Source organism: Leucopleurus acutus, assembly GCF_964270905.1.
Source record: "Leucopleurus acutus genome assembly, chromosome: 9".
Lineage (NCBI taxonomy): Eukaryota > Metazoa > Chordata > Mammalia > Artiodactyla > Delphinidae > Leucopleurus > Leucopleurus acutus.
Genome location: NC_139144.1, coordinates 53,250,677 through 53,269,149, shown reverse-complemented (window position 1 = coordinate 53,269,149; position 18,473 = coordinate 53,250,677). Strand labels below are relative to the sequence as shown.

Genomic DNA, 18,473 nt, shown 5'->3' with positions numbered 1-18,473 from the left:
AAGATATATCAACAAGTACAGTTCAGTTATGAAGACTGTAATGCTTTCACTATAGTAAAACATTGAACTGTAACACTGCATTTACCTATTCGATAGTGCCTACATTTTATGTAAGTAGAAAGATAGGTCTCTGATGAGTATATGAAACTGGCTGAGGTGTATTTTCTGAGGGGCAACTTTTATTATTCCAAACAATAACAAAATATAGAAGGCAGAAGTAATTGAGATTAAAAAAAACAACACAGCTGTATTCTATGGCTTTTCCTGAGATTTAATCTCTGAGGCTAATGTATCCCATATGTAGACTTTTAAATGCAAATGAATGTATTTTTGCAGATGAAGATGTTTATTTAAGCAAGCTTGTCATATTCAACCCTAGCAGATTTGGTCAATCTAAGACAACTGAGGACAAGCTGATTGTTCCTATCTTAGATCGTTTGAAAATGTAATTATCTTAGAGCTTTTATAGGTGCCATAAATTTATCCGTAGCTTACAGAACACAAGGTAATGATTATGTGGACAGAAAACATTGTTACCCTTGGTTTCAATCACCTTTTTATATGCCCAATGACAGCATTTCTATTTATATTTCTAGAAAAAGCAGATTCTTAATAACACTATCATCCTCTGCCTGCTACTGCTATCTCACTTACTCAATTCCTGGACCAGAATATTATTCATAATATGAAATATTATATTACTGAAACATCATTTGAATACTATATAAAACTTTTCATTGTTGCCTAAATTTGGAATGCTCCCAAAAGTCAAACATAAAATATAGTTTAGAGAAAAGGCTCAGTGTTATGCCCACAGTATCACCATCCAGTTCGATGAAGAAGAATTTGCAGATATTTGTATAAAATGCTCTGAAATAGCAGAGGAAAAATTACTTGAAATGACAAGGGGAATTTCTCCTTCATTTCTTTAGTACAACAGGAATAGAAAAAGTAGTTACAAGCTAATAAGAAGCAGCTTATTTTGTATGAGTAAAATAGTCTAAATAGAAAATGATAAGCAAATGACTCCAAAGCAAGCAGATATCAGAAACTTCAAAAAATCAAGTTCCAAGTCAGTCAGTGCCCTATGTCCCTGCATATTCTTTATCTCCATTCACAGGCATTTCTAACAGTATGGGAAAATAACTGTTGCCCATAATGATGATCCTGAGTTATCAGGAAATAACTAAACTACAATTGGGATACTTTCAGAAGGTATGTGATTACATAATAAAGACTTACAAAAATGATGAAAAAAGTTAGGTTTACGATGAAATTCCCTAATCTAAAATGCCTTTTAAAAATGCGTAAGCTCAGTTACTTAAACTGATTTGGAAAATAGTCTATCTATGACATACCTGAATGAACAAAATAGATTTTTATCTGCTTCCTATTACTAACTAGAAAGCTGTTTATCCTGTGAAATGTGTTAAATATGCTAAAAGTAATTGATAACCCCATATTTATATTATCATGACTTTGATTAGAAAAAGGCACAATACAGTAATAAGCCTCTGATTGAAAAGCTCTGAAGTAGGGGCGGCCAGATCAAGATGGTGGAATAGTGGGGCTTCCCTGGTGGCGCAGTGGTTGAGAGTCCACCTGACGATGCAGGGGACGCGGGTTCGTGCCCCAGTCTGGGAAGATCCCACATGCCTGTGCTCCGCAGCGGGAGAGGCCACAACAGTGAGAGGCCCGCGTACCGCCAAAAAAAAAAAAAAAAAAAAAGATGGTGGAATAGAAAACCTCTGAACAGTTCTAACAGGTATTCACAGTCCCATCCACACTTCATCTTGCCCCCCCAAAATGTTCCTATAACTTATTCTAATTTGCAAAATGAACCACTTGTGTCAGATATTATATTTCCTTTTTTAAATCTGTATTTTTTTCATTTAAATCTAATTTTTAGAATAGGTAATACATTCACAGTTAAAAAAAATTTTTTTAACTTGCAAAATGCTATATAATGAAAAGTCTCCCTTCTACTCTTATTCCCAGTTACATGGTTCCCCCCCCAAAGGCTTTAAGAGACATTTTATGCATACCAAAGCAATACTTATGCAAATATAGTATTCACTTCCCCCCATTTTTTGAGGTATAATTGACATATAACATTATATTAGTTTCAGGTATACAATATGATTCAATATTTATATATATTGCAAAATGATCACCACAATAAGTATCGTTAACATCCATCACCATACATAGTTACAACTTTCTTTTTCTTGTGATGAGGAATTTTAAGATCTATTCCCTTAGCAACTTTCAAATATGCAATACAGTATTATTAACTATGGTCACCATGCTCTATACTACATCCCCATGACTTATTTATTTTACAGCTGGAAGTTTGTACCTTTTGACCCCCTTTACCCATTTTGCCCATCTCCCAACTCCCTGCCTTTGGCAACCACCAGTCTGTTCTTTGTATCTATGAGCTTGTTTTTTTTTTTAAAAAAGATTCCACGTATAAATAGTGAGATCATATAGTATTTATCTTTGTCTGACTTATTTCACTAGGCATAATGCCCTCAAGGTCCATCCATATTGTTGCAAATGAAAGACTTCATTCTTTTTAATGGCCGATTAATATTCCATTGTATATATTTACACATTTTCTTTAGCCATTCATCCACTGATGGACACTCAGGTTGTTTATCTTGGCCATTGTAAATAATGTTTCAATGAACAGGGATGTGCATGTATCTTTTTGTGTTAGTGTTTCCGTTTTCTTCGGATAAATACCCATTTCCACCCATTTTTACATGAATGGTAGCATATTACATATGGTTCAGCACCAAATATATCTTAGAGATCATTCCACAGAAAAATATTCTTCATTCTTTTATATGGCTGCAAGGTATTTCAATGTTACAATTAATATGTTAACTCCCTATTGATAATCATTTCGTTTTCACCCCCTTATCCTTTGCTATTATAAATGAATGAAATTGTTCATGTAGGCTAGTACTGTTATTTTAGATATTACATAATGTGACTGGTCAAAAACAGCTGAAAAGATGAAAATCTACCTTAGTTTCCATATTGAGAAGATGAAGTCCTTTTATATTCACACCTACATACACAGGGATGACTTTATGATTACTGGGGCTTGCCTTTGTAAATATCTGTCCTATGAAAAAAGCTGCTCCATATGTAGGAATTTCCCAACAATTCTGTAAGAACATGCGCTGTAGGTGATGCATTTCTTTACTGACACCTTCACTTGTACTAAGATTCTAAAAACAAAGTAAAATAAACAGATGTGAAAGGAGAATGTACCTTTGATAATCCAAACAGGTCAACTAAACAGTTTCTAAAATCAAGGCTATCCCAAAGACAAATAAAATTGTGTGACATTATACCAAAGGCAGTTTTTCTTTTGAGATCTTATATTAAAAAAAAAGAAATATCAAGGTCTAAAAATAATGTTTATCTATTCTATTACATTTTTAAGTGCCTCATGGATAGAGACAGTGTATTATCTCATGTTTTTTTAATCTCTAGCACTTACCACAGTATCCAGCATACAGACGGTATTCAGTAAAAGATTCTACATTATTAAAAATAAAACTATTTTGCTCCTTTTCCTTTCAGGCATGTGAACTATAAGATCCTTATTTAATTTCAAGAATAAAATGTAATGTACCTATGTTTAAAACATATTAATAATACTAACAAAATTTCAACTAGGCTATAAAATGTCTTTTTATTTCTATTTAACAGCTTACCTTGTATTCATGAAGTATTCGGTTTGTCCAGTGAGGCGCCTTACTTTTCAATTTGGTAATAGGTACAATGGATTTTAGATTTTCTTCACTGTAAGCAAATACACCAACATCTTTTAAATAAATCATCTTTAGTAGCTACAGTAATATAATCATTTACATGTAAATGGCTTTAATTAATATGATTTTTGAGCTGAAAAATATTATATTGTAACATATCAGAGAACTCTCAACATTTTAAGCAAAAAGTCACGATCCTAATATTGCTCAATTTAGAGAAATGTTTCTTCTTTCAGTAGCCACAAAATATTTTTGAATATTTAAAACTACAATAAACAAACTTTAAATGTGCTAAAACCTCAATGTTTTCTCTCAACATGAAACATGAACTAGTTTTTGTGGTGGTATATGGTGAAATGCATCTGCCTTGTAACATTTTTTCTACTAATCCAAGTCAGGTTTTAGTGAACTTATTTAAACATACAGTAAAGAAAGATAAAGCTAACAAGTATAAGGCATATCAAACTATATTCAAATATAAGAAAAAGAACTTTGGAGAGAGTGTAACGTAAAGAATGCTTTACTTTTTTTTTTTTTCTCATTCCATGCCTTATATTATTTAATTCCAAACCAACGTCTAAATAGTTCTTAGTAACGTAATATTTCTAAATTTTCTTGGTTAAACTGAACCTTGGGTATAGCACAAGACCATGAATTGTATTAAATACTTACTTTAGGAAACCTTGCTTGTGTTTCTTACTCTCATAATTTCCATAAACTATCTGCAACAGTAGACTTGCCAATGTTATCAGTTTAGCATCAGGAGCCGTATAAAAGCCCTTCAATAAATTATATCTGGCTTCATCAAAGAGAATAAGAATAGCTAATGGGTCTTCAATCTTAAAAGAAAAAGTATAATTTGGTTATTAGGTCACAATTTCCTGTTATAAATGTACAACTTGCCACTATCTAATATGAAAAAGCAAAAGCTATATAATTTCATATAAATAAGCTGTTATTGCTTTAGAGCAGAGGTTGACAATTTTTTTCTATTAAAGCCCAGATAGTAATATTTTAAGCCTTGTGAGTCAGATAGTCTGTTAGAACGACTCAACTCTGCTATTGTAGCACAAAAGCAGCTATAGACAATACATCTACAAATGTTGGAGTTCTACTAAAACTTTTTATATTGATTCTGAAATTTGAATTTCATGAAATGTTCACATGACATGAAATATTCTTTTGAATTTTTTTCAACCATTAATAGCTTGCAGGATATACAAAAGTAGGCAACAGGTCAGATACAGCAGTAGGCCATAGGTTGCTAACCTCTGATTCACAGTTCAATAAAATTATCATCAGTTTATGGATATGAGTGTGTATAACTTATAGTACAATTTTACTTAAATTCTTTATATTCCTCAAACATTCTTCTACAATCTGTGCTTCACCCAATATAGTAGTGAACCTCAAAGAAGATAAAAGGAAGTATTAACTCCCAGAAGGACACATGAAGTTTGAAAAAAGCTTAACATTTTTTATTTGACTAAAAAATATTCAGTACTTCGCACTTTCAAATAACACTAAAGGAGAGCATACTTTTTTAAGTTTTGAAAACTTTAAAGTTTCACTTTATCTGATAAGATTAACAAACACTGAAAAATGCCAGCCTAAAGAATACATTTCTACTTGGAAATAATCACCAATTATAGAGATTCTGAATGAATAATTAGTATGTTTCCAAATATGATTCAAAATGACCCAAATTCCTTATGGCAAAAGAAATGTTGTCATACTAACTAAAATAATATAATACTCCATATATTGATAATATTAAAAAAACTGAAACAGAATTTCATGGGGAAAAAAAGAAAAGGGGATTGCTCTAGATTAAAGGAGACTTAAAGAGACAGTAATCAAATGCAAAGCATGAACGCTGACAAGCTCCTTCAGTTGGGAGTTAAAAGAGACTGAAAAATTGGGGGGAAATCTGAATATGGGTCTGATATTAGAGGTTATTATGGAAACATTAATTTTATTAGGGTGAAAGTGGTACTGTACTATGTAGGTACATCCTTGTTCTTAGAAGATGCATGTTAAAATATTTAGAGATGAAGTGCCAGGATGTCTGCAACTCAATTTTAAATGGTTCACAACCAAAAGAGAGGAAAGATGAAACAAATGTAGCAAAATGTTAACAATTAGTGAATTTAATGAATGGTATATGATGGTATGAAGTTTATTACTTTTTCAACTTTCCTATGGGTTTTTAATTTCTCAAAATAATTGTTGGGGAAAAATGAAAGAAAACATTTTTCTAATAAAAATTGACTTAAAGAATTTGAAGAGTTTGAATAGAGAATAATTATAATTCCTAATAGTGTGTTCAGTGACTATTAGTCAACAATTGTTCTTTTTAAATGAAAGCAGGCTCTTTTCATCCTAAAAGAATAATCCTAACCAAAAAAATAGAATTCTTCTATTTTTCAGGTGGTAAAAATAGGAATTTTTCAATTACACAATGAGTGAAAAAGAACGCAACCACTTTATCAGATGATCGTGATATTCTGATTCACCTTAAGTACTCACTAAGCCTTGCTTTTCACTTGAACCTACTTTGTATTATTTGTAACATAATATGCAATTAATTAATATCCAAGTATTATCATTATTGCTCTTTCTCTACCAGCCAACTTTAAAAATATTACTTAGAAAGAAGACAGGCTGAGTATATTTAGATTATTTGCAAATTTCATACATCTATTACATTTTTAAGAACTGCTAACAAAGTTTACCATTTTAACTTTTTTAACTGTAGAATTTAGTGGCATTAATTACATTCACAATGTTGTGAACCATCACAACTATTTCCATATTTTCATTGCCCAAACAGAAACTCTGTAACCGTTAAGTCCTCATTCTCTCCCCCCATCACACTAATATACTTTCTGTTTATAGTATCTATTCTAGATATTTATTTAAGATAAGTAGAATCAAACAGTATTTGTCCTTTTGTGTATGGCTTATTTCACCTAGCATGTTTTCAAGGTTCATCCATGTTACGACATGTATCAAAACTTCATTCCTTTTTATGGCTGAATAATATTCCATTTTCTTCATCCATTTATCTGTTGATGAACACTTTAGCTTGTGTCCACCTTTTTGGTTATTATGAATAATGCTGTTAAGAATGCTGGAATGCAAGTATCTGTTTGAGTTCTTGTTTCCTTTAGGTATATACCTAGGAGTGGAATTGCTGGATCAAATGGTAATTCTATGTTTAGTTTTTGGAAGAACCACTCAACTATTTTCCACAGCAGCTGCACCATTTTACACTCCTACATACAACATACAAGGGTTCCAATTTCTCTATGTCTTCATCAAAACTCAACATCTCCTTTTATAAATTTTTATTATTACAACCATCCTAGTAGGTGTGAAGTGGTTTCTCATTGTGTTTTGATTTGCATTTCCTTAATGACTGATAATGCTGAGCGTCTTCGCATGTGCTTGTTGGCCACTTGTATATCTTTACTGGAGAAATGATATTTAAGTCCTTTACCCAATTTAATTGGGTTGTCTTTTCGTTGTGGAGTTGTAGTTCTTTTAATATTCTGGATAGTAAACACTTATCAGATTTATGATTTGCAAATATGTTCTTGCATTCTCTAGCTTGTCTTTTTCTTGATAATGTCCTTTGATATACAAATGCTTTTAATTTTGATGAAGTCTCATTTATCGATTTTTTCTTTTGTTACTCATGTTTTTGGTGTCATATCTAAAACTCCAAGGCCAAATCTAAGGTCATGAAGACTACCCATATATTTTGTCCTAAGAGTTTTATGGTTTTGGCTTTTATATTTAGGTTATTGATACACTGAGTCAATTTCTGATGTGGTGTGAGATCAGGGTCTAATTTTATACTTTTTGCATATGAATTTCCAGTTGTCCCAGCATCATCTGTTGAAGAGACTATGTTTTCTTCATTGGATGCATTTGGCATCCTTGTCAAAAAGCAGTTGGCATGGATATATGGGGTTACTTCAGGACTCTCAATTGTATTCCACTAGTCTATGTCTATCCTTATACCAGTACCACATTGTTTGGATTACTGTAGCTTTGTACTAAGAAATTTGGAAATGTGAATCCCACAACTTTATTCTTCTTTTTCAAGAATGTTTTGGCTATTCAAGGCCCTTTGCAATGAATTTGGGGATTGCCTTTCCCATTTCTGCAAAAACGTCTGTTGTTAGGGAATTGTGTTGAATTGGTAGATCACTTTGCTTGTATTGATGTCTTAACAATATTAAGTCTTCTTATCCTTGAACATGGGATGTCTTTCTAGTTACTTATGTCTTCTTTAATTTATTTCAGCAATGTTTTTGTAGTTTTCAGTGTACGAGTTTTGCAGCTCTCTTGTTAAACTTATTCCTAGGTATTTTATTCTTTTAGAAGTTATTTTAATGGAGTTTTTAGTTTCCTTTTTGGGGGGGGAGTGTCTGTGGCTGGTTATAGAAACAACTGATTTTCGTGTGTTGAGCTTGTACCCTACAACTTTGCTGAATCCATTTATTAGCCCTAGTAGCTTTTGTGTAGATTCTTTAGAATTTCCTATATACAGGATAATGTCATTTGTGATCAACAGAGACAGTTTTACTTTTTCCTTTCCAATCTGGATGCCTTTCTTTTTTTTTCTTTTCTTTCTTTCCTTTTTTTTGGGCGGTGGTGGTTGGGGGAGTGTGGCTCATTGCTTTGGTTAGAACTTCTAGTTCTTTGTTAAACAGCAGTGGTGAAAGCAGGTATCCTTGTCTTGTTCTTAGGAGGAGTTTTCAGTCTTTCACCACTGAGTATGTTAACTGTGGGTTTTTCATAAATGCCATTTATTACACTGAGGAAGTTCCCATCTATCCTAGTTTTCTGAGAGTTTTACCATGAAAGGCTACTGGATTTTGTCAAATGGCTTTTTTACCTTTAGTTTGATAACAGAAGAGGGACAATATGAATAGTCAGGCATAAAACATTTACCAAGTTTGGACAAGGTCACTGAAATTTTCATGTGCTAAAATTTGTTTAACCTTGTCTGTTTAATATTTTCTTGAATAAAGAATTTGGAAATTGTGTATTTTTTCTTCACCAAATTTATGAGAGCCTGGAAATTTTCTTTTTCCCCCAGTTTTCACAGCTACCACTGTATTTAGATTATCACCTAGTTTAACTTGTAACATCTCCCTTAGGTTTCTTCCTTGTCCAGTCGTCCCTCGGATGACATTATTTCACTTCTCCTCTAAAATTTACAGTAATTCAAATCCAAACATACTTGTTTGGGACAGACCTTTTTTTAATCAAATGTAAATTCCATTCTCATTTTTTACTATCTATATAGTTCTCTGTTGAGTCAAAAACAGCTATTTACTGACTGTTGAGAATAACTTTTTAATGTCCCCTTTGTAAATATAATCTCTATCCAGAATATTTTTTCTGTTCTCCCCTTACACCAATGCATCTCTTTGCTCCTTTGAAACTTACGCAACTGATTAGCCCTTTATTAAGTTTATCTGACACTGTACTCCCTTTCTAACTACTCTAAAATTTTTTTCTACTCTAAAATCTTTCTCCCATCTGGTTGGTAATTCTCCTTAGGATGGATTCTCTATTTCTTTTGTATTCTAAGACAATGGAGGTGGGGAAATGGAAAAACCAACCAGGGGCTTTGTAAGTAGACTGACTCAAACTCTACCACTTACAACAGGGATGTAAGGATTGAACAGAAAAACAGAAATAAAACCTCCTGTAAAGGAAGAGTACAATTTTTGCCTCTAGTGCTTAAAACAGGAACTCAGTAGATTCTGAACATTTAAATGACTGTAAAAAAGATTTCTGAGCAAACCTTTTTCTCAACTTCCAAAGGAAGTCTCACATCTCTTCTTAGGAAAAGCTGTGGTGTCTCCCTCTGGGGATCCAAATTAGTCAATTCAGCAAGTATTTCTGGCCAGTCACGAACATGTTGCAATGGTTTATGATAAGGCTTGAGCTGAAGGCCTGAAAAACATCTTTCCTTTTATAAATGATAATGTAAAAATGAACCAATTATATCAACACATAGAAACTTTTTATCAAACTCTCTGTACCTAAGTACTGAACACACACAAATTATAGATCTAAATTTAAATCAATATTGACTTTAATCAACATTACTACCCAATTTGAGGTTAATTGTTTATTAAGAATATAAGAATTATGAGACTAAATATGAAAATGAATAAAATTTATCAAATATATTTATGAGCCTTAATTCCATGATAGCCTATTTAATGAGAAAATCAGTAGAATTTGGTGTTTAAAAAAATACAATTAAATCACTAGATAACCAATCACAACCACCTCAATGAAATCCCTTATGTATCTGCAATACTTTGTCTGAGAGACAAATCTATAATGACATTGGGTCGAGTTTAAATAACAAAGATCTGATAGAAAACCAATATACAGAAAAAGAAAATCTGTATTATTCTGAGATGAGGTGAGCACTGAAAATAAAGGCAAGTTGGATGAGCACTACGTTTAACAGCATTCAAATCAAATTCATTGCCAAAGAAAGATGTTTTGGTTTTTATCATTTCAAACATTGTACGCGGGCTTCCCTGGTGGCACAGTGGTTGAGAGTACGCCTGCCGATGCAGGGGACGCGGGTTCGTGCCCCGGTCCGGGAGGATCCCACATGCTGCGGAGCGGCTGGGCCCGTGAGCCATGGCCGCTGAGCCTGCGCGTCCGGAGCCTGTACTCTGCAGCGGGAGAGGCCACAACAGTGAGAGGCCCGCGTACCGCAAAAAAAAAAAAAAAAAAAAAAAAAAACATTGTATGAACAAAGAGGGGCCAGGAGGAAGCAGAGGCTTATCTGTTTCAGCAGTCTGAACATAAACAATCTGTATAAAAGAGAAGAACACTGTCTCATTTGAAAATTTAAAAGTCAATAATAATTGATGCTATACTTAAGTTTACCAACCCACTCTCAAAAAGGAATAATCAGGTTTATACAACAGAATAACAAATTTCTTACTGAGATTTTCTGAACAGATCCAAATAGTGAAATATTGCTGTGTTTCTTGAGAGAGACGCATTCCTTCCATTATCTGCTGCACTGAGGTATTATTTCCATGCTTCAGTTCAACAGAACGGTATGATCCATCCATTCTGTATATTCGAACTTTTTCATACTAGGACAAAGAATGATAATAAATTATGCAACCTGGTTATAAATTATACATCCCAATACAACAAAATGCTTTAATTTCAACTTCATCTGCATAAAAACAACTTCAAGTGAGAATCTTCTGGCAATATTTTATTTATTTTTGCCTTGCCATGTGGCTTGCGGGATCTTACTTCACCAACTAGGGATTGAACCTGCACCCCCCCTGCAGTGGAAGCACAGAGTCCTAACCACTGGACCTTCTAGCGATCTTAAAAAAATTTTTTTTTTCATTATTTATATTTTCTAACATGTATTCCTCTGAATATTCCATGGTCAAATAAGTTTGAGAAACTAAGGCAAATGGGTTTTTTAAAAATATTCAACTTCAAAATCTTCTGAAAGTATATTTTAAAGCCATTAATGTACAATGTAAATATCAAATAGGGGATATAGACTTGGTTAACTAAATCTGGTGTTAGTCAAGTACCTCGTGAGTTTAGTGAGCCACAAATTAGAATGTAGAAATGTGTACCAGCAATAATTTGTCCTAAGAGGAATCTGTGATAGAAGACTTTGCAGATAAAAGTTATGAAACAATGGACCATGAGCCAGTTTCTTTCCTCCTGTTCAGAAAATCCCAGAGAGAAATGATATTCTCAATACATTTTTATTGTTATAGGAAGTAACTGATGCCACCAAACAACTTCCAGGACAGTTCATTTTAGATAAAAGTACCTAATTCCTTTTATACATTCAGATATAAAAATTATATAAGAAATAAAAATGGTTTTTTACAAAATTTATTTATTTATTTTTGGCTGTGTTGGGTCTTTGTTGCTGCACACGGGCTTTCTCTAGTGGCAAGAGGGGGTTACTCTTCATTGCAGTAAATGGGCTTCAGCAGTTGTGGCTCACGGGGTCTAGAGCACCCTCAGTAGCTGTGGCGCATGGGCTTAGTTGCTCCACAGCATGTGGGATCTTCCTGGATCAGGGCTCAAACCCGTGGCCCCTGCATTGGCAGGCAGATTCTTAACCACTGTGCTGCCAGGGAAGTCCCTAAAAATGTGTTTTAACTATACAAATAGAAAACAAATTGCAACGAAGTATAACATAAGCGTGCCTGTACTGCTTATCTATTTCCTTGCTTTTGTCCTGTACTCAGGGAATAGTGTTTTGACAAAAATGTGTATGAATGTGTGTAATTTTCCTTAAAAGCAGAGATCATGTACTGAATAAATAAAGAATATGTATTCTTTATCACATCACTTTCAGCATTTTATGGTGTTAAATTTACAAAAATATTCAACAAATATTCATTGCCTACTTAATAGAAATGTCTGGAAAGGCTCAAACATATGGGTTATACCTGTTGGTATAAAACTTTTATCCTTTATCAGTTGGTATAAATCCTTTTATCTGGTTTTCAAGTTTCCAAACAATTTTTAAACTGATAACAGTTTTAACATCACTATAACTTTCAGGCATAACTGAGTTTTTTCTAATTGTTAATTCTTCTCTATTTTAATGTCACTGCTAATTATTTTGTACATAAGTAGGTGGAAAGGCCACGTTGAATTGGCAGAATAAAAGACTTAGAAATCTCCTATTTTAACTCATTCACTATCTTGAGGAGGAAGATGAATCTGTAATAGATGACAACTTGCCAAAACTAAATTACCAAATGATGTGTAATATTATTATTGGGTTGGCCAGAAAGTTCGTTCAGGTTTTTCATACATTATGGAAAAACTCGAACGAACTTTTTGACCAGCCCAATATTTACAAATATATTACTTAGAAGGCCTAAGTAGAGAGAGATGCTCCAATGAATAGGTTAAAATTTGTAATCAGCATACCAAGTATACGGATTACACTGGAAATTAGATTAATTTTAACTGATCGAAAGATTTATTTATGCAGTTTTATTTTGATATGCAAGAATAAATATCCAAATGTTAGGGATGATAACAAATTTAATACCTATGAAGTCTAACCATGAGGTTTTATAAAAGCAGGAAAGAAGCCATCCATACATTTATATCCTTCCACCCTTGACACAGATCCTCAAATTACTTATCAATTTAAATACAATGTTTGGCTCTAATTAGTATTTATGAAAATAATTCTTACTGGTTTGTTAATGGCTTCCTTCAACAATTTTGCAGCTTCTTCCCAATTATTTTGTTTGTTTTCTTCACAAATATTTAAAGGAGATCTTCCTTGTTGGTCTGTTATGTGCTAGAAATGTGGGGGGAAAAGGTGAAAGATAAAAGGCATTACAAATGTACAAATAAGGGAAAATATCAAAGTTTCATTACAAAACTACTGTCAAGTGTTAAGTACATATTAAGCAAACTTAGTGCATGCTATACTTAAACATGAACTGCCAAAGATGACTCAAAGCACTAATCAATGTGATTATTGTTTTTCAAAAGTTCTGATTATAGGGCTTCCCTGGTGGCGCAGTGGTTGGGAGTCCGCCTGCCGATGCGGGGGACGTGGGTTTGTGCCCCGGTCCGGGAGGATCCTGCATGCCGCGGAGCGGCTAGGCCCGTGAGCCATGGCCGCTGAGCCTGCGCGTCCGGAGCCTGTGCTGCGCAGTGGGGGAGGCCACAGCACTGAGAGGTCCGCGCACCCCCCCCCCAAAAAAAAGTTCTGATTATAGTAACAACAAAGGTTTTGTTAAAGCTTTTTTTTAAAAAATTTATTTATTTAATTTATTTTTGGCTGCGCTGGGTCTTTGTTGCTGTGCACGGGCTTTCTCTAGCTGGGGCGAGTGGGGGCTACTCTTCGTTGTGGTGCGTGGGCTTCTCATTGTGGTGGCCTTTCTTGTTGCAGAGCACGGGCTCTAGGCGTGTGTGCTCAGTAGCTGTGGCTCGCAGGCTCTAGAGCACAAGTTCAGTAGTTGTGGTGAATGGGCTTAGCTGCTCCGCGGCATGTGGGATCTTCCCGGACCAGGGCTCAAACCCCCGTCCCCTGCATTGGCAGATGGATTCTGAACCACTGCACCACCAGGGAAGCCCCAAAATACTTGTTAATACAAATTCCAAAATATCCTTTTCCTTCTTAAAGATATTTTTGAGAAAATACACTATAAAGTGAAAAGAGATTAAATTTTATGTACATTCTGTAGATGCATGGCGGTGATGGTTCTAAAACAATGTAAATGTACTTAATGCCAATGTACATCTAAAAATGGCTAAAATGGTAAATTTTATGTGAGACATATTTTACTATAATCTAAAAAAGTATGTACAAAAGCAAAGTATACACATAAATATTACTTATTCTATATAGTAAGTGAAATTTGTTTTTATTTTTCAGCTGACCTCTCAAGTGTATAACTTAACATTTTAGTGTCATTGTTATTCACTGTTTGATCATTAAAAAAAAAAAAAAAAAGCCTGGAAAATAACTTACTCTGTCAACTTCTGGATGGTTTAGGAGAATCTGTACTATTTCAGCATGTCCTCCTCCAGCAGCAAAATGAAGAGGAGAACTAAGTTGTCCATTTAAAAGGTTTGGATTGCACTTTCCCTTCTCTAACAATATGCGAGTGGCTTCAACTTTTCCATACCTATAAAAAAATAAAACACCTAAAAAGTCACCTGAAATGTTTGAAAAATCCAAATTTTAGACAATATCTAAGATCTTTCTAGGGCAGAGAACAAGCAATGAAGACACAGATGTAATGTTTTCAGTGCTTAGGGATTTCTTATGAATTACTCTGATTCAGTTCAACTGTTTCTATTTCTGATCAACTGGAAGAAAATATAATCTCAAATACAAGATAGAGTAGATGACAGAGAATCACTATCACACAAAATACAATACAAAAATTATAAATTAGGGAGATAAAATTTTTAGTCAAAATTCTTTTCAGAAGCAGAAAGTAACCCATAAATTTAATAATGCTCTTTACTCATCCCTGCCTTTGATTTACAAAATAGGGCCAAAGACGTAATTCTCCACATAGCTGCTGTATGAGGCAATGTGAGAGACACAAAGATATGTTACGATGAACGGTCTCTGCTCTGGTAAAGGCTTATAATGTAATCAGAGAGGAAAACAAAAACATAAGATAAGTTACATAACACTGTAAAATTTAAGTAACAGTTGAGGAGAACAATCAAAAAATATATATTTGTCAAATCATAATAGTATATAATTAATGCTTTAAAAAATGTTGGAAAAGGAAGATAAGATTTCAGTCTCAGTTCTGAAAAGTGTTCTGATAGAAGAATAATTTGAACTGGATTTTAAATAGGAAGAAGCTGAAGAGATGCTGAAGAGAAGTAAATATTCTAGATAGTGGGAAAAAGAGTACAAAGAATGTGCGAGACATAGTGAGTCCACCATTTGGTTATAAAGACTTATATAAGGTCGCAATCTAATGCAATGGTGGAAAGGTAATTCATTTTTTGGAAATAAATGGGTAGAAGGGGAAAGGAAATTTGCTTTTAAATATGGTGCATTTGAGGGGAAAATAGCATCTTTAGAACTAATACAATTTGCTGTCAACTTTCTTCCCCTTCACATACCCTATGGTTTTCCTACACCCTGAACCTGCTGATTGTATCCTAGCCTTCTTATTCATATGACTGTTTGCTCATGTTCTTAGCTATTCTTGAGATGTCCTTTTCCCCCTCCTGACTTTGTTTAGGTTAAGTTCTATTATTTCTCTGAAACAGTTTAAAATCTACCTCCTCTATATTCCCACTACATTTTACCATTTCAGTTTTAGTGTTTAACCTCATTTTATCTACTTTCATCCTTGTATATATACATTTCTATCAGCCTGGAAGCTCCTTGAAGGTTATGTCTTTGCATTCTCCAAACTGCCTTATGTATATTAAAAAAAAAGAAAAAAAAAAAGAGTGACTAAATTGTTCAGTTGGCAATTGAAAATGCAGACTTGGTACTCAGGAGGAAGGCAAAGGCTTGAGATATCTAAGAATATGCAAATTCATCCAACTGAGAAGAATTACTGTTAAGGCTGGGAGGAATGGATGAAATCTTTCTGAGAGAATTTTGAGAAAGATGAACATTTTAGAACAATGAAATGCATCTTGAAAAACACTTTCAGGATAGGAAAAGATACTAGGGGAGCAATTCAAGAAGTAATAATAAAAATAATTAATATAAACATATTTTGTATGATTCTTTAAAGTTTTCAAGGTACTTCCTTATATAATTACTTAATATAATCTTCACAGCAAATTATGATGCAGGCAGAGATATTTCTAGTGCACAGATGAAAAAAATGAAGCTTGTACCAGTTAAGTAACTTGCCCAAGGTCTCATGGTTACCAGCCTGTTAGAATCCAGTTTTCTGAATCGTGGTATAGCTGTTTCCATACTATAAACACATGCTTGGGTCACAGAATGGAGACCAGTATTTCAATAATAATAATAATGGTATCAGTTATATCTTGCATTTGTACTGACCTTTACTATAGCTCCATTATAGCTGTCCTTTCAACTGCAATTTGTTCCTTGAACAAAGGGGTGGTCAACAGCATTTAATGCAGCAGAGCAGGGAAAGAGATTAAAAACTCAGAAAAGGTTAAGAAGGTTCATGAAGAGTGAAAAAGAGAAAGCAGTGTGTGTGGCCCCCTTACCATTGAAGTCTGGCTATGAAAGGAAGGGAATAAACAGGATAGTGGCCAGAAGAGGCAGCAGGTTCAAATTAAGGTTCTTTTTCAAGGAGGGAGAGGAACCATGTATGTTTGAAGACAAGAGGAAAGAAAGTGCAGAAAAGTAAGAAGTGAATTTAATGGGGAACAAGAAGGATTTTTCATGCAAGCTCTATGATACAGGAGAGAGATGGGAACAAAAAAACTGATGATTGGGGTGGAGAAGAAGGACATTTCTGATGGCATCAACTGTCTTTGAAAATAGGGGGTAAAACTATCTGATGAGAGTAGAGAAAAAAGGTAGTGGAAGTTTAAGTGCTTAAGAGTAGAAAGATTTAGAATAGTTTATAGGGGACCAAAAGGCTGCCGAGATGAATGAGACAAAGACAACACACAACTGGCTACAGTGAAGGCCCAAATGAAATCAGATGGAATAATTTGTAGGGAGCCAAATCATCATAGTTCTAAAATACTCTTTAGCAATGATATGAAGCCTGAAGGTACTATCAGAGAGAGAAGATACTGATTTGAGAGAGGTGAGAAAATATGAGATGTCAGTGAGACTTTTACTGAGTGGCTGACAAGTTACCCATAAGGGGAGAAAGCCAACTTAAATAGTTTTGGAAAATGGTGATTCTAGTAAAGAAAATTTTTAGGCACATGTCATTAATATGAGAATTTTTGAAGCTTGGAGTAATCCTAGGAGTGATTTAATTAAGTGGTCCTCAAAGAGTGATCCAGGAAACTCTTTGATCTCTGAAATCTTTTCAGGGTGTCCTCTTGGTCAAACATATTTTCATAATAATACTAAGATGTTGTCTGCCCTTTTCATTATCATTTTCTCATAAGTGTACAATGGAGTTTTCTAGAAGCTACCTGACATGAAAATTGCAGCAAATTAAAGGCAGAATCAGATGTGAGAATCCAACTATCTTCTACAAGGCTAGTCAGTAAAAAGATGCAAAAATGTAAAATAATGCTACTTTTCTCATTAATTTTTTTGTTTTTGGAAAATAAGGGCATATTTCATAAAACTTTGTTATTTATGTTAATATATGTTTACTGTTATTTTAAAATGAATTAAGAAATGCTTAAAATATTTTTCAGTTTAAACTTCTAATATAGTAACACTAGATATACTTCACATAAACCAAAGCTAATTGGGATCCTGTAATTTTGAAGAATGACAAGGAACCCTAACACAAAAGTTTGAGAACCACTGATCTAATAAAACCACTCATTTTAAAGATGAGAAAACAGAAAAAGATGGGTAAAACATCTTGTCTAAGCTTATAAAGATAGGCCCCAAATCCCAGTCTCTTGATGAGATAGCCCAGTATTCCCCTTCTCAATCCGCGTACCAGTTAGTGAATAAGAGTACATTTCCAAGATAAGGTAATTTATGTTCTTTACTAAACAGTTAAATCAGTCTTCATTCAAATTCACATGAATCAAATTATCTATCTTATTAAAAGTATTGCAGGACTCTCCTGGTGGCGCAGTGGTTAGGAATCCGCCTGCCAATGCAGGGGACACGGGTTTGAGCCCTGGTCCGGGAGGATCCCACATGCTGTGGAGCAACTGAGCCCGTGAGCCACAACTACTGAGCCTGCGCTCTAGAGCCCACGAGCCAAAACTACTGAGCTCACACGCTACAACTACTGAAGTCCGCGCGCCTAGAGCCCGTGCTCCACAACAAAAGAAGCCACCGCAATGAGAAGCCTGCACACCACAATGAAGAGTAGCCCTCGCTCACCACAACTAGAGAAAGCCCGCGCACAGCAACGAAGACCCAATGCAGCCAAAAATAAAAAAAATAAAAAGTATTGCAAGGTGACCTATACTACTAGTGGTGTATTAAACTTGGTTATTATTTCCAGCTAACAGAAATTAGTTTTATCGAAGGATAAAACT

General features: G+C 34.2%; 1 protein-coding gene across 3 annotated transcripts in view; it reads right to left on the bottom strand.

Annotated features, from left to right (window-relative positions):
• Positions 1–18,473, bottom strand: part of KRIT1 (KRIT1 ankyrin repeat containing) — a 42,948-nt gene that overhangs the window by 9,245 nt on the left and 15,230 nt on the right. For all 3 annotated transcript variants that reach the window (XM_082846776.1, XM_082846775.1, XM_082846774.1), the window contains exons 9-15: positions 14,344–14,500; positions 13,054–13,161; positions 10,789–10,945; positions 9,619–9,770; positions 4,464–4,630; positions 3,735–3,822; positions 3,036–3,242 (exon numbers count right to left, since the gene is read on the bottom strand). In XM_082846776.1, coding sequence (XP_082702902.1) covers positions 3,036–3,242; positions 3,735–3,822; positions 4,464–4,630; positions 9,619–9,770; positions 10,789–10,945; positions 13,054–13,161; positions 14,344–14,500 — 1,036 coding nt within the window. The remainder of the gene's footprint in view (positions 1–3,035; positions 3,243–3,734; positions 3,823–4,463; positions 4,631–9,618; positions 9,771–10,788; positions 10,946–13,053; positions 13,162–14,343; positions 14,501–18,473) is intronic.